The sequence below is a fragment of the Aquarana catesbeiana genome, linkage group LG01, assembly GCF_042186555.1.
Source record: "Aquarana catesbeiana isolate 2022-GZ linkage group LG01, ASM4218655v1, whole genome shotgun sequence".
Classification (NCBI taxonomy): Eukaryota; Metazoa; Chordata; class Amphibia; order Anura; family Ranidae; genus Aquarana; species Aquarana catesbeiana.
The window spans coordinates 946526306-946541128 of NC_133324.1; the positions used below are offsets into that span (position 1 = coordinate 946526306).

The 14823-nt window shown below is 44.1% G+C and overlaps 1 protein-coding gene across 9 annotated transcripts in view; it reads left to right on the forward strand.

The window, feature by feature from the left end:
- LOC141121275 (von Willebrand factor A domain-containing protein 5A-like) overlaps positions 1-14823 on the forward strand; it is a 169088-nt gene that overhangs the window by 83042 nt on the left and 71223 nt on the right. For all 9 annotated transcript variants that reach the window (XM_073611083.1, XM_073611073.1, XM_073611072.1 and 6 more), the window contains exons 12-14: positions 6497-6655; positions 8481-8584; positions 10528-10733. In XM_073611083.1, the coding sequence (XP_073467184.1) occupies positions 6497-6655; positions 8481-8584; positions 10528-10733 (469 nt within the window). The remainder of the gene's footprint in view (positions 1-6496; positions 6656-8480; positions 8585-10527; positions 10734-14823) is intronic.

Consider the following 14823-nt stretch of genomic DNA (forward strand, 5'->3'; position numbering starts at 1 on the left):
ATTTTATTTATTTTTTTACTTTATAAATTGTGTTTAAAAAAAACATTTTTTTTTTTTACTTTTATTGCTGTCACAAGGAATGTAAATATCCCTTGTGACAGTAATAGGTGGTGACAGGTACTCTTTATGGAGGGATGGGGGGTCTAAAAGACCCCCCATCCCTCCTTTACACTTCAAAGTATTCAGATCGCAGAAAACGGCAATTCTGAATACTGTGTACTTTTTTAAATTCGGCGCCATTGGCAGCCGAGTAAACGGGAAGTGACGTCATGACGTCGCTTCCGCGTTTACAATGAGAAGGCTGGAACGAAGCCGCTCACAGCTTCGTTCCAGCCCGCCCCCAGCCGCCGAAGGTACCCGATTGGACACCGGGCCTCCCGATCGCACGGGAGGCCCAGTAATAGCGGCGGGAGGCGGCGGGAGGGGGGATGTCCCCTCCCGCTCCTCTGGTATAACAACCGAGCGGCTTTTAGCCGCATCGGTTGTTATACTCGGGTAGCTGATCGCCTGCTGTAAACAACGGTACCGGGATGATGCCTGCAGCTGCGGGCATCATCCCGGTATAACCCCGGAAAGCCGAGTACGCATATCTGCGTACGGTCGGCGGGAAGGGGTTATTTTTTATGTGCGATAGGACCTTGTTGTCGGAAATTCCGACCGCGTGTAGGCTTCATCACACATTTTCCATCGGATTTTCCGACACACAAAGTTTGAGAGGAGGATATAAAATTTTCCGACAACAAAATCCGTTGTCGGAAATTCCGATCGTGTGTACACAAATCCGACGGACAAAGTGCCACGCATGCTCAGAATAAATAAATAAAGAGATGAAAGCTATTGGCCACTGCCCCATTTATAATCCCGACGTACGTGTTTTGCGTCACCGCGTTTAGAACGATCGGATTTTCCGACATCTTTGTGTGACCGTGTGTATGCAAGACAAGTTTGAGCCAACATCCGTCGGAAAAAATCCTAGGATTTTGTTGTCGGAATGTCCGAACAAAGTCCGATCGTGTGTACGGGGTATAACAGTTTTTTTGGTAGCGTTTTGGTGAACTGGCAAGCACCAGCCCCAGGCAGCATCAGGTTAGTGCCAGTACCGCTAACACCCACGCACGCAGCATACGCCTCCCTTAGTGGTATAGTATCTGAACAGATCAATATCTGATCCGATCAGATCTATACTAGCGTCCCCAGCTGTTTAGGGTTCCCAAAAACGCAGTGTTAGCGGGATCAGCCCAGATACCTGCTAGCACCTGCGTTTTGCCCCTCTGCCCGGCCCAGCCCAGCCCACCCAAGTGCAGTATTGATCGATCACTGTCACTTACAAAACACTAAACGCATAACTGAGTCAGGCCTGATCCCTGCGATCGCTAACAGTTTTTTTGGTAGCGTTTTGGTGAACTGGCAAGCACCAGCGGCCTAGTACACCCCGGTCGTAGTCAAACCAGCACTGCAGTAACACTTGGTGACGTGGCGAGTCCCATAAGTGCAGTTCAAGCTGGTGAGGTGGCAAGCACAAGTAGTGTCCCGCTGCCACCAAGAAGACAAACACAGGCCGTCGTGCCCATAATGCCCTTCCTGCTGCATTCGGCAATCCTAATTGGGAACCCACCACTTCTGCAGCGCCCGTACTTCCCCCATTCACATCCCCAACCAAATGCAGTCGGCTGCATGAGAGGCATTTTCTTTATGTCCTCCCGAGTACCCCTACCCAACGAAACCCCCAAAAAAGATGTTGTGTCTGCAGCAAGCGCAAATATAGGCGTGACACCCGCTATTATTGTCCCCCCTGTCCTGACAAGTCTGGTCTTTGCATTGGTGAATGTTTTGAACGCTACCATACACTAGTTGAGTATTAGCGTAGGGTACAGCATTGCACAGACTAGGCACACTTTCACAGGGTCTCCCAAGATGCCATCGCATTTTGAGAGACCCGAACCTGGAACCGGTTACAGTTATAAAAGTTAGTTACAAAAAAAAGTGCAAAAAAAAAAAAAATATATATATATATATATATATATATATATATATATATATATATATATATATATATATATATATATATATATATATATATATATATATATATATAAAATAAAAAAAAATAGTTGTCGTTTTATTGTTCTCTCGCTCTCTATTCTCTCTCTATTGTTCTGCTCTTTTTTTACTGTATTCTATTCTGCAATGTTTTATTGTTATTATGTTTTATCATGTTTGCTTTTCAGGTATGCAATTTTTTATACTTTACCATTTACTGTGTCTTATTGTTAACCATTTTTTTGTCTTCAGGTACGCCATTCACGACTTTGAGTGGTTATACCAGAATGATGCCTGCAGGTTTATGTATCATCTTGGTATCATTCTTTTCAGCCAGAGGTCGGCTTTCATGTAAAATCAATCCTAGTGGCTAATTAGCCTCTAGACTGCTTTTACAAGCAGTGGGAGAGAATGCCCCCCCCATTCCCACCGTCTTCCGTGTTTTTCTCTGGCTCTCCTGTCTCAACAGGGAACCTGAGAATGCAGCCGGTGATTCAGCCAGCTGACCATAGAGCTGATCAGAGACCAGAGTGGCTCCAAACATCTCTATGGCCTAAGAAACCGGAAGCTACGAGCATTTCATGACTTAGATTTTGCCGGATGTAAACAGCGCCATTGGGAAATTGGGAAAGCATTTTATCACACCGATCTTGGTGTGGTCAGATGCTTTGAGGGCAGAAGAGAGATCTAGGGTCTAATAGACCCCAATTTTTTCAAAAAAGAGTACCTGTCACTACCTATTTCTATCATAGGGGATATTTACATTCCTGGACCCTGAGATAACAATAAAAATGATTAAAAAAAAGATGAAAGGAACAGTTTAAAAATAAGATAAAAAAGCAAAAAAAAGCAAAAAAAAAAAAAAAAAAAGCACCTCTGTCCCCCCCCCTGCTCTTATGCAAAGGCGAACGCAAGCGTCAGTCGTCAGATCGAGGGTAGTAATTTTAGCAGTAGACCTCCTCTGTAAATCTAAAGTGGTAACCTGTAAAGGCTTTTAAAGGCTTTTAAAAATGTATTTAGTTTGTCGCCACTGCACGTTTGTGCGCAATTTTAAAGCATGTCATGTTTGGTATCCATGTACTCGGCCTAAGATCATCTTTTTTATTTCATCAAACATTTGGGCAATATAGTGTGTTTTAGTGCATTAAAATTTTAAAAAGTGTGTTTTTTCCCCAAAAAATGCGTTTGAAAAATCACTGCGCAAATACTGTGTGAAAAAAAAAAATGAAACACCAACCATTTTAATCTGTAGGGCATTTGCTTTAAAAAAATATATAATGTTTGGGGGTTCAAAGTCATTTTCTTGCAAAAAAAAATAATTTTTTCATGTAAACAAAAAGTGTCATAAAGGGCTTTGTCTTCAAGTGGTTAGAAGAGTGGGTGATGTGTGACATAAACTTCTAAATGATGTGCATAAAATGCCAGGACAGTTCAAAACCCCCCAAATGACCCCGTTTTGGAAAGTAGACACCCCAAGCTATTTGCTGAGAGTCATGTCGAGTCCATGGAATATTTTATATTGTGACACAAGTTGCGGGAAAGAGACAAATTTTTTTTTTTTTTGCACAAAGTTGTCACTAAATGATATATTGCTCAAACATGCCATGGGAATATGTGAAATTACACCCCAAAATATATTCTGTTGCTTCTCCTGAGTACAGGAATACCACATGTGTGAGACTTTTTGGGAGCCTAGCCGCGTACGGGACCCCGAAAACCAAGCACCGCCTTCAGGCTTTCTAAGGGCGTAAATTTTTGATTTCACTCTTCACTGCCTATCGCAGTTTCGGAGGCCATGGAATGCCCAGGTGGCACAAAACCCCCCCAAATTACCCCATTTTGGAAAGTAGACACTCCAAGCTATTTGCTGAGAGCTATAGTGAGTATTTTGCAGACCTCACTTTTTGTCACAAAGTTTTGAAAATTGAAAAAAGAAAAAAAAAATGTTTTTTCTTGTCTTTCTTCATTTTCAAAAACAAATGAGAGCTGCAAAATACTTACCATGCCTCTCAGCAAATAGCTTGGAGTGTCTACTTTCCAAAATGGGGTCATTTGGGGGGGGTTTGTGCCACTTGTGCATTCCATGGCCTCCGAAACTGTGATAGGCAGTGAAGAGTGAAATCAAAAATTTACACCCTTAGAAATCCTGAAGGCGGTGATTGGTTTTCAGGGCCCCGTACGCAGCTAGGCTCCCAAAAAGTCCCACACATGTGGTATCCCCGTACTCAGGAGAAGCAGCTGAATGTATTTTGGGGTGCAATTCCACATAGGCCCATGGCCTGTGTGAGCAATATATCATTTAGTGACAACTTTTTGTAAATATATTTTTTTTTGTCATTATTCAATCACTTGGGACAAAAAAAACAAATATTCAATGGGTTCAACATGCCTCTCAGAAATTTCCTTGGGGTGTCTACTTTCCAAAATGGGGTCATTTGGGGGGTTTGTACTGCCCTGCCATTTTAGCACCTCAAGAAATGACATAGGCAGTCATAAACTAAAAGCTGTGTAAATTCCAGAAAATGTACCCTAGTTTGTAGACGCTATAACTTTTGCACAAACCAATAAATATACGCTTATTGACTTTTTTTTACCAAAGACATGTGGCCGAATACATTTTGGCCTAAATGTATGACTAAAATTGAGTTTATTGGATTTTTTTTATAACAAACAGTAGAAAATATCTTTTTTTTTCAAAATGTTCGGTCATTTTCCGTTTATAGCGCAAAAAATAAAAACGGCAGAGGTGATCAAATACCATCAAAAGAAAGCTCTATTTGTGGGAAGAAAAGGATGCAAATTTCATTTGGGTACAGCATTGCATGACCGCGCAATTAGCAGTTAAAGCGACACAGTGCCAAATTGGAAAAAGTCCTCTGCTCCTTAGGCAGCATATTGGTCCGGGCTGAAGTGGTTAAAGGGGACCACTTACCCATACGGCGATTCGCAGGAACATGCCACTTTGCCGAAGTATATCGGCGTGATCCGGTCGGCAAGTGGTTAAATACCATGGTTGAGGAATGCCTTGAAGCTGTATGTAGTGTTATGGACCAGTGCTATTATCACAGACAGTCTCAGTGACAGCATACACTGGCAGCACATATTTGGCTGTAGAAATATTTTTTCTTTTTAAATTAGCTTAGATTACATACAACTGCAGCATCCCAATAAGATTTCTAACATATTGAATGTCAGAATAAAAACGGGTGGGGAAAGCGGTATAGGGTTTCCCTTCTTTTTTTTTTTTTCATATATTCTTACACACACCACTTTATCAACAAACTCCAACACAGTTCACATGAAACTTCTAATAACACTTACCCTCCCTCCCAAAAAAAAAAGGAAACAATCCCACAAAACACATCCTTAAATCCCACATTAAGACCCCCTTCACACTGTGCTGTCAGCGGTAAAGCGGTGCTATTTTTAGCGCGCTATTCGGCCGCTAGAAGGCGGTTTTAACCCCCTGCTAGTTTCTGAAAAGGGGTTAAATCCGCCGGCAAATCGCAGCACTGCCCCATTGATTTCAATGGGGAGCAGCGGTGGAGGAGCGGTGAGTTCACCGCTCCTTCACCGCTCCAAAGAAGCTGCTGGCAGGACTTTTTCCAACGTCCTGCCAGCGCACCGCACTAGTGTGAAAGCCCTCGGGCTTTCACACTGGAGTGAATGGAGCAGCTGTTTTATGGCGGTTTGCAGGCTATTTTTAATGCTATAGCGCCTGCAAAACGCTCCAGTGTGAAAGGGGCAAACATATAGGGTTTACCTTAATATTCCAACCAGACTCTTACCCAGGCAAATGATTCTGCACTTTGAGCACCCCAACATAAAATAAAAATCACACAAACAAAGCCGCAGTGATTGCCTTTCCTAAGCCAGATGACCTAAGAACAAAGGCCTTTGCAGTGCATTATGGTTACAAAGCATTCGACCCTGCATAATCCTGTATTAGTTTGTCAGGACCTCAAACCATGAACAGGCAGGATTTACCTTGGGTAGATCCAAATCTGGTAGGGTGAAGGATAAAAAAGGTACTCAGTTCACCCCACCAGGAAGATGAACCTTAATCTTAAAGTTATAAAGTAGTAAGAAAGCTGGGATTCATTTATAAGTGTGTGTATGCCATTCAGGTTTGCCATATAGGCAACTCCCATTCATACACCCCCCTATCCTGAATGACAGAAAGATGAGGTGACCACTGTGCTGCTTCTCCTTTCACTGTCCAGTCACAAACTGGGGCTTAGGAGGACCTGGGTTCAAAGCAAGTGGGTTGAATGATGTTGGCCATCAGACTGAGGACATCTGATGACAGAAAAAAAAAGTACTGTGGGAAAATCTCTGAATTTAAGGCGGATATTGCATTAAAGTCTGTTTTTCATTTTTATCTTGTTATTTGTGGCCCAAGTTCTACTTTTAAGTTACACTTATTTTTTCTGTTTCTTTTTACTTTACTCTCCAGGTTCTTCGGGCACTAAAATGCTCCTTACAGCCCTCTGTGAAGGACATCTCTCTAAAATGGACCCTTCCTTCCAGTGTGGAAGCCATCGTCCTGTCCAAAGTCCCCACTGCCATCTTCCACGGTCAAAGATCTATTGTCTATGCTCAGCTGAAGGGAAAGGTCTGTGAGCCCAGGGAAGATTGTGTTTTTTGTGTGTTACTTCAGTTTCAAGGCTGCAGAAAAATATTTTTAAATGAAGATTACAAAGTTGGGGTGGGATGGGGTTTAGCAGAGATGAAGAGGTGTGGGTATATTTCCAGATTGATATAGGCTTTGCTGGTGGTACCAAAGACCCAATCTGAGGGAAAGTGGACAACGTATATACAGAGTAGGCAGGCTTTCTGTGAAGATGGCTATGGTTTAAGGTGTGGGTGGGTGGAATTTAATTAATATGCAATATGTTCCAAGATCACAACAAAACAAAGTACCATAAGAGGAGCATCTCAGAATCTTTATAAGTTCTGTGCTAGGTACTGGAGGATTTATAGAGCTTTGGGTGTGAAAAGCATCTATTCCTTGGGCTGCATCTTACATGGCAACTAGACCTCTTTATTAATATATATATACTGTATTTATTGGCGTATAACACTCACTTTTTTACCATGAAAATCGGGGACAAATAGCGTGTGCGTGTTATACGCCAATACTTCAATTTTAGCTGCCTCGGAGGGGACAAGGAGGGGGGCCGGACGAGCGCTGTCAGATTACATGCAGCGAGAATCTCCTGTTTACTTGGCAGCCTCTGTAATAGGAAGTCCTGTCTCCTGGGCCACCATTGGACCACTGTTCTGTCTATCATAGATTCTCTTTGTATGTAATCTGACGGCACTCGTCCCGCCCCCTCCCTGTCCCCTCTAGGCTGCAGGTGGACGTCAGTCAGGCTGCACTGATGGCAATGGTGAGGCTGCTGCATTGAAGGCAATCGTGAGGCTGTATTGATGTGGATTGATGAGGCTGCAGATGGGCACTGACCCTTCTTATTTTGCTCCAAAGTTCCTTATTTAAAATTTTAGTTTTTTTCCTGAAACTTCCCTCTTAAAATGAATGTGCGTGTTATACGCCGATAAATACGGTATATATATATATATATATATATATATATATATATATATATATATATATATATATATATATATATATATACATATATATATATATAAGCTGACTGAGGGCTATCTTTTTCTCTCACTCTTTTTGCTGGGAGCATTCTGCTAGGTGAAAAGGCTGATTGCTGACAGAACAGAAGATACAAGAGTTGCCTGTTTGCTTTCGCGAACCCATTAGGAGACACCTTGTTTGTCAGGAACTAACCTCAGTTTAGGTAATGGCTCGAAAAAAAGCAGATAATTTGGTTGTTATATGCTAAGGACTTGCTGTACAAATCCCACCTGCCTTGCTAAATGGGACTGTGAGAACAAGGTTACTAGGTGTTTCTTAACTTAAACCTAAGACCCCTTTCACACTGCCGACGCCCAGGCATCAGCAGTAAATCGGCGCTATTTTTAGCGCCGTTTTAGCGGCGCTATTCGGCCGCTAGCGGGGGTTAAAACCCCCACTAGCGGACAAAAAGGGGTTACATCCACCCGCAAAATTCTGCCGCAGTGGTATAGCAGCGGTGCCCTATTGATTTCAATGGGGAGGAGTGGTGGAGGAGCAGTGAGTTCACCGCTCCTTCACCGCTCCAAAGAAGCTGCTGGCAGGACTTTTTTTGACTCCCTGCCAGCGCACTGCTCCAGTGTGAAAGCCCTCGGGCTTTCACACTGGAATGAATAGAGCAGCAGTTTTAGGGCGTTTTGAAGGCGCTATTTTTAACTCTATAGCGCCTGCAAAACACTCCAATGTGAAAGGGGTCTAACGCCCATTTACACTGTATGTTATCCATTATATATAAGAGCTCAGAACTCAGAGCTTGAAGTGATTTACACTTTCTTTAATTATTTCCTAGGTGGAGAATGAAGCTGACGGTCAGGTCTGTCTGCAGTACAAGTTTAAAGATGAAATCATAAAGAATGATCTTCGTTTCCCCCTGAAAGTGCAGAACGCGGAAAGGTCAATATTTAGTATTTGAAAATACCTCACATTATTTTTGAAACATTTCCTTGGTTATCTATTTAGAGTCACCACTAGGGATAAGCCAAACACTGTTCGGTTCGCAGCAGAACATGCGAACAGGCAAAAAATTTGTTCGAACACCATTAAAGTCTATGGGACACAAACATAATCAAAAGTGCTAATTTTAAAGGTTGATATGCAAGTTATTGTCATGAAAAGTGTTTGGGGACCCGGGTCCTGCCCCAGGGGACATGTATCAATGCAAAAAAAAGTTTTAAAAACAGCCGTTTTTTCGGGAGCAATGATTTTAATAATGCTTAAAGGGAAACAATAAAAGTGAAATATTCCTTGAAAATTTCATACCTGGGGGGGTGTCTATAGTATGCCTGTAAAGTAGCGCATGTTTCCCATGTTTAGAACAGTCCGAGAGAAAAATTACATTTCTAAAGGAAAAAAGTCATTTAAAACTACTCGCGGTTAAAATGAATTGTCAGGTCTCTGCAATACACATAAAAGTCTTTGAAAAAAATGGCATGGGATTCCCCCACAGTCATTTACCAGGCCTTTTGGGTCTAGTATGAATATTAAGGGGAACCCCGAACCAAAATTAAAAAATAAAATTGCGTGGGGGGTCCCCCTAAATTCCATACTAGGCCCTTCTGGTAGGGATGTTAAGGGGAACCCCGCGCCAAAATTAAAAAAAAAATGGCGTGGGGGTCCCCCTCAAAATCCATACCAGACGCTTCAGGTCTGGTATGGATTTTATGGGGAACCCCGCGCCAAAATTTTTTTAAAAAATGGCGTGGGGTCCCCCCAAAAATCCATACCAGACCCTTATCTGAGCATGCAACCTGGCAGGCCGCAGGAAAAGGGGGGGATGAGAGAGCGACCCCCCTCCTGAACCGTACCAGGCCACATGCCTTCAACATGGGGAGGGCCTCATCCCCACAACCCTTGCCCGGTGGTTGTGGGGGTATGCGGGCGGGGGGCTTATCGGAATCTGGAAGCCCCCTTTAAAAAGGGGACCCCCAGATCCCGGTCCCCCTCTTTGTGAATTGGTAATGGGGTACAAATGTACCTCTACCATTTCACAAAAAAAGTGTCAAAAATGTCCAAAAATTTACGTAAACGGGTGACCTCGCCCCCTCTGACAGCACAGGGAAAGCCATAGGGAAGCCCCCGTGGGTCAGAGGGAGGCGGGGTCTCCGGGTGGCCCCGCCCTCAGTTATATAAGAGCTGTCAGAAGAACAGAAGCGTCACACAGCGGGAGACTCCCATTGAGGCAGATCGTCCGGAGAGTGAACCGGGAAGAAGAAGCCGAGGAAGATGTCTATCTTCTCTTACCCACCATTTACAGACTGGCAGAGCTCCAAAACTTCTCATGCACGGTCTACCCTCTCTTACCCACCATTCACAGACTAGCAGAGATCGAGTCTTCTCATGCACTGCATTTCTTCTTCTGCATTTCTTCTTTTACCCACCATTCACAGACTAGCATAGATCGAGTCTTCTCATGCACTGCATTTCTTCTTCTGCATTTCTTCTCTTACCCATCATTCACAGACTGGCAGAGCTCTGGTCTTCTCATGCGCTGTCTATCTTCTCTTACTCACCATTCACAGACTGGCAGAGCTTTGGGTCTTCTCACGCACTGCATTTCTTCTCTTACTCACCATTCAGCCTAGCAGAGCTTGGATCTTCTCATGCACTGTCTATCTTCTCTTACCCACCATTCAGACTAGCAGAGCTCAGATCTTCTCATTCATTGTCTATTTTCTCTCAGCCACAATCCACAGACGACCATAGTCCTGGTTTCCTCACGCACTGGCTATTTTTTTTTAAGATCCACATCCATAGACTGTCAGATCTCTGGTATCCTCAGCCACCATCCACTAATGCCATCGTCTGGGTTTCCTCATGCACTCTCAATTCTTTTCCAGGCCCACAATTCACAGGCTGGCAGCCAAAACTCTGATCTCTGAACTGGACCATGGAACAGAGTCACCATCTGAAGATGTGAAGAAGATCTTGGAGACCAGTCTGCAGTCTGGTGTTGTCTCCTCTCTCACAGCCTATGTAGCTGTCAACAAGGACACCAAGACACATGTGGAGGGACCTCCTATGCGCAGGGATGTCCCAGCTCCAGGTATGTTGTTTTCACTAGACATGTGCGATTTGTTTTGTTACGAACTGAAGTTCGGATTACGTCGATGGTGGGGCGTGGCCGGAAGCGGATGGAGGTGAGAGGAGTGGAGTGAGTATGTGAACCCATCTCGCTCCATGAAGCACTGCAAGCCCTGTGGCTAATTGCTAGTCGCTTCACCCTGTATCCGCATCACCCTGTATCCGCATAGATACCTGTAGAACTGTGCTGGGCTTCGGTCCTCCCTGCTGAGCTATCCTGATCCTGGGAGTACTTGGTGGATCGCGGAATCCTTGCCTGCTGGGATTGCTGGAGCGGCCGCTGGTGCGGCGTACGGGGGCGTTGCTCGGGACGCCGCTCGGGGCAGTGTGAGGTCGGCGGGAGCCGAGGGGGGATACAGAGCTTAGCGCTGACATCACAAGCATCGCGAGAGAGGAGAAAGTAAGCGTGAGCTCGGTCTGGCTGCCAGTGTGAGTGAGGAGACGGAGCCTCAGAGAGACCGCTGCAAGCAAGAAACAGGTACACAGTAAATGTATCCTGTTTGAACTGTGTTGTGGTCTGTTAGCTGTATACTGCATATTGATAAGCATTGACGGCGGAATCCTGAACCCTGAAGAAAAAACCCCTGAAGTCTCCCCCTAGGTTGATCCCTGTCTAAAAGCTGGATTAAAGTTCCCCCTTGCAGTATGGAAGGGAGGTACTGAGCCGATTTCCCCTGCTGTTTATTGGACTGATCTGACCCCCTACTGCTGGGTTAATAATAAGAACTGTGAAGGGGTGCATTAAGGGACCCTAAGTGGCCTGTAGTAGAGAAGGGGGACTGTGAGCTCTGGAGGGACCTGATATACAAGAACTCTGTATGACTTATTGATATCTTATTAAGATCTGTGCCCAAGGGGGTGTGAGGCCAGATACCAGACCAGGACTGTTGTTGGGCACCTTTGTGTAAGCTTGATTTTTGGTAAATGGCCAGACTGGTAATAAGGAGCAATTAAATAAGATATCAACAGTTGGCGGTGCAAGTGTATAAGCATATAAGAGGTTTAAGGAGAACAAGACAACCTGGAGAAAATCAATATGACAGGGAGAAGAAAGGGAGAGGAGCATCCCAGCCAGGAAAATATGGGAACTCAATCCTTACGGTCAGCTAAAGACAAGGAGAAGGAAAAAGGTCCGCATCTTACTGTGGTGGGGGCAACAGCTGCGGTGGTGGCAGCTTCCGCTAAATTAGAGAAACTGGTCCTGGCAGCAGAACATACCCCAAATAAGGGAGGACAGCAAGCTCAGATCAAGTCAGTAACAGACAGGAAAAGCCAGGGTCATACGGGTCAGTCTATAGGCATCCCCAGTACAAAGAATCCTACTACAAAAGGCTTAGGAGCCGTTAGCAAGGAAATGGAGGCCTTAGCCGCTCCAATCTCCATAGTGGAAGGAGAACCCTCCCTAAAGGATATTTTATTGGCAATAAGCGCATGCAACCACTCTTTGGGGGCACTGGGAGAGCAAATGAAGGACATTAAAGAGGAGCTGACCCTAGTACGCCAGGATCTTAAGATGACAACTGAAAGGGTGACGGAAGCGGAAAAGAGAATAAGTCTAATAGAGGATGATTTATTCCCTATGAAACAAGAAGCAAAGATCTGGAGGGAAAAAATTGAAAAGCTTGTAGGGAAAGTCGATGAAATGGAAAATAGACTTCGCAGGGACAATGTCAGAGTGGTGGGAATCCCTGAGGGGTGTGAAGGCCCGGACCCTATTGTATTTTTGGAGAACTGGGTGTTGGGGGTATTTGGAGGTGAAACATTTACACAGCAGTTTTCTATAGAAAGGGCGCATAGAGTTCCGTTTAGGCCCCCCCCACCGGGAAACCCCCCCAAGACCGTTTCTAGTTAAATTTTTAAACTACAAGGATAAAGTAAAACTCTTACACAAAGCTCGTGAAATGGGGAAGATCCTATATAAAGATGCAAGGATATCAATATTCCCCGATTTCTCCCCGGATCTTCAGAAACGCAGAGCTGAGTACGGAAGGGTAGATGGATATGGGTCGGCCATTAAAAAAGCCTGGAGGGGTAACCTAGAGTGGTATGGGAAAGTTGGGAGGGAGGAAGGATGGGTAAATAAACTAGTACATGGGAGGGAGGGGGGGTGGGGGAGGGGTGGGGAGGGGGGGAGGGGGTAAAGAGCACAGGAAAATTAAAATGCAATATAAGGTACCAAGTAACACATTAAGTATAAGGTATATTACATTATATAAAGACACAAAGGATATGGATAATGAAATTTGTATAGTTGATATTACAATTAAGCACCGAGGTAGATTTGATAGGGAACTATGTATTGTTTTTCTTTTGTTTTCTTTTTTTATGGGTATAACTCACGGAATATGGAGAATATTCCCACACTTGGTCACTGGGGTTTGGGGTTTTTTCTTCTTCGCAGTGATAATCTTATTCGCAAATAGCTAATGGGAATAAAGATTGGCTCATGGAATGTTAGGGGATTGGGTACTCCCCTAAAAAGAGCGCAGGTATTCGATTTGTTAGACGCACTTAGACTAGATATTGCCTGCCTGCAGGAAACGCATCTGACCAGGGAGACAAAAGCATTTATTAAGAACAAAAAATTTCAGAATCAGTACCATGCGGTGCACTCCTCTTATTCGAGGGGGGTGGGGGTGCTGATTAGGAAGGGGATTGTGTTTTCCTGCAGACAGAGCAAGATAGATGAAGGGGGCTGATATGTTTTCTTACACTGCACGATAGGGAATCAGGATTGTATAATAGCAAATATTTATAACCCTCCACCTTTTAAATTAGAAGTTTTATATAGCCTGCTGGAGTTTGTGGTAGACAAACCGAGGATCCCTGTCATTGTAGTAGGGGATTTTAATGTTATAATAAATAAAGAATTAGACAAATTCCCCCCAGGAAAAGCGGGACAGAATCCATGTGGGATCCGAATGGGCCAGTTTCTCGAAGAGGCGGGGCTGATGGACCTGTGGAGAGTGAGAAACCCCGGGGTACAACAGTTTTCGTGCCACTCTAGTACCCACTCTTCACTGTCAAGAATAGACTTTATTTTAGGTAATGACATGGCCGCTTCATTGGTCAGTGATATAACTTATCATCCAAGAGGAATCTCGGACCACACACCGGTGACAGTTAGGATGGATATCGGGATAAGGAAACAATGGGGTACTTGGAAACTGAATCCAGTGTGGCTCGAGATTCTTGAGGACACAAAGGAGACCATAGCAAAGCTGAGAGAATTTATAGTTCTAAATGAGGACTCAGTGGCAAGAGGGGTAATGTGGGATGCGCTGAAAGCGTACATGAGGGGAATATTGATCCAGCAGATCTCAAGAGTAAACAGAGCATCAAAGGCTGAGGAAGAGAATGCTAGAGATGAGATCCTAGTAGCAGAAAGGGAGCTTGTGGAAAACCCATCCCCGGAAAATTATCAAAGGTGGGAAAATAAGCAATCAATATATAAAGAGGTAATGTCTAGGAAAGCTGAAAATAAAAGAGCATTCCAAAAACATATAATGTTCGGAGAGGGGGAAAAAGTAGGGAAGATATTAGCTCATATTGCTATTGCCCCCCCAATAATTCCCGCCATTAGTATCAGGGAAGGTGAGACTACATATCAACCAGATAAAATAAATGAAACATTCAAGAAATACTATGAAGAACTATATAAATCCCAGGGGCCAGTGGCAGGAGAGATAATGGAAAGATTCTTTAGGTAAATTGCGTTGTCCTCCCTTACAGAGCTGGAGATCGAGACCCTGGAGGCCCCAATCTCATTAGAAGAGGTTAAAGCCGCTGTAAAACAACTGACCAATCAAAAATCTCCGGTTCTAGATGGTCTCCCGGCAGAGATCTACAAAAAATATGGGGAGATACTGCTACCGGAACTTCTCAAGGTGTTTGAGTGGGCATATCAGGAAGGGAGGCTGCCCGAATCAATGACGGAGGCCACAATTATAATGATACCTAAAGAAGGGAAAGATCCCTTGGAACCTGGATCGTATAGACCTATCTCTTTATTGTGTTCAGACGTAAAAATTCTGGCTAAAATTTTGGCCACT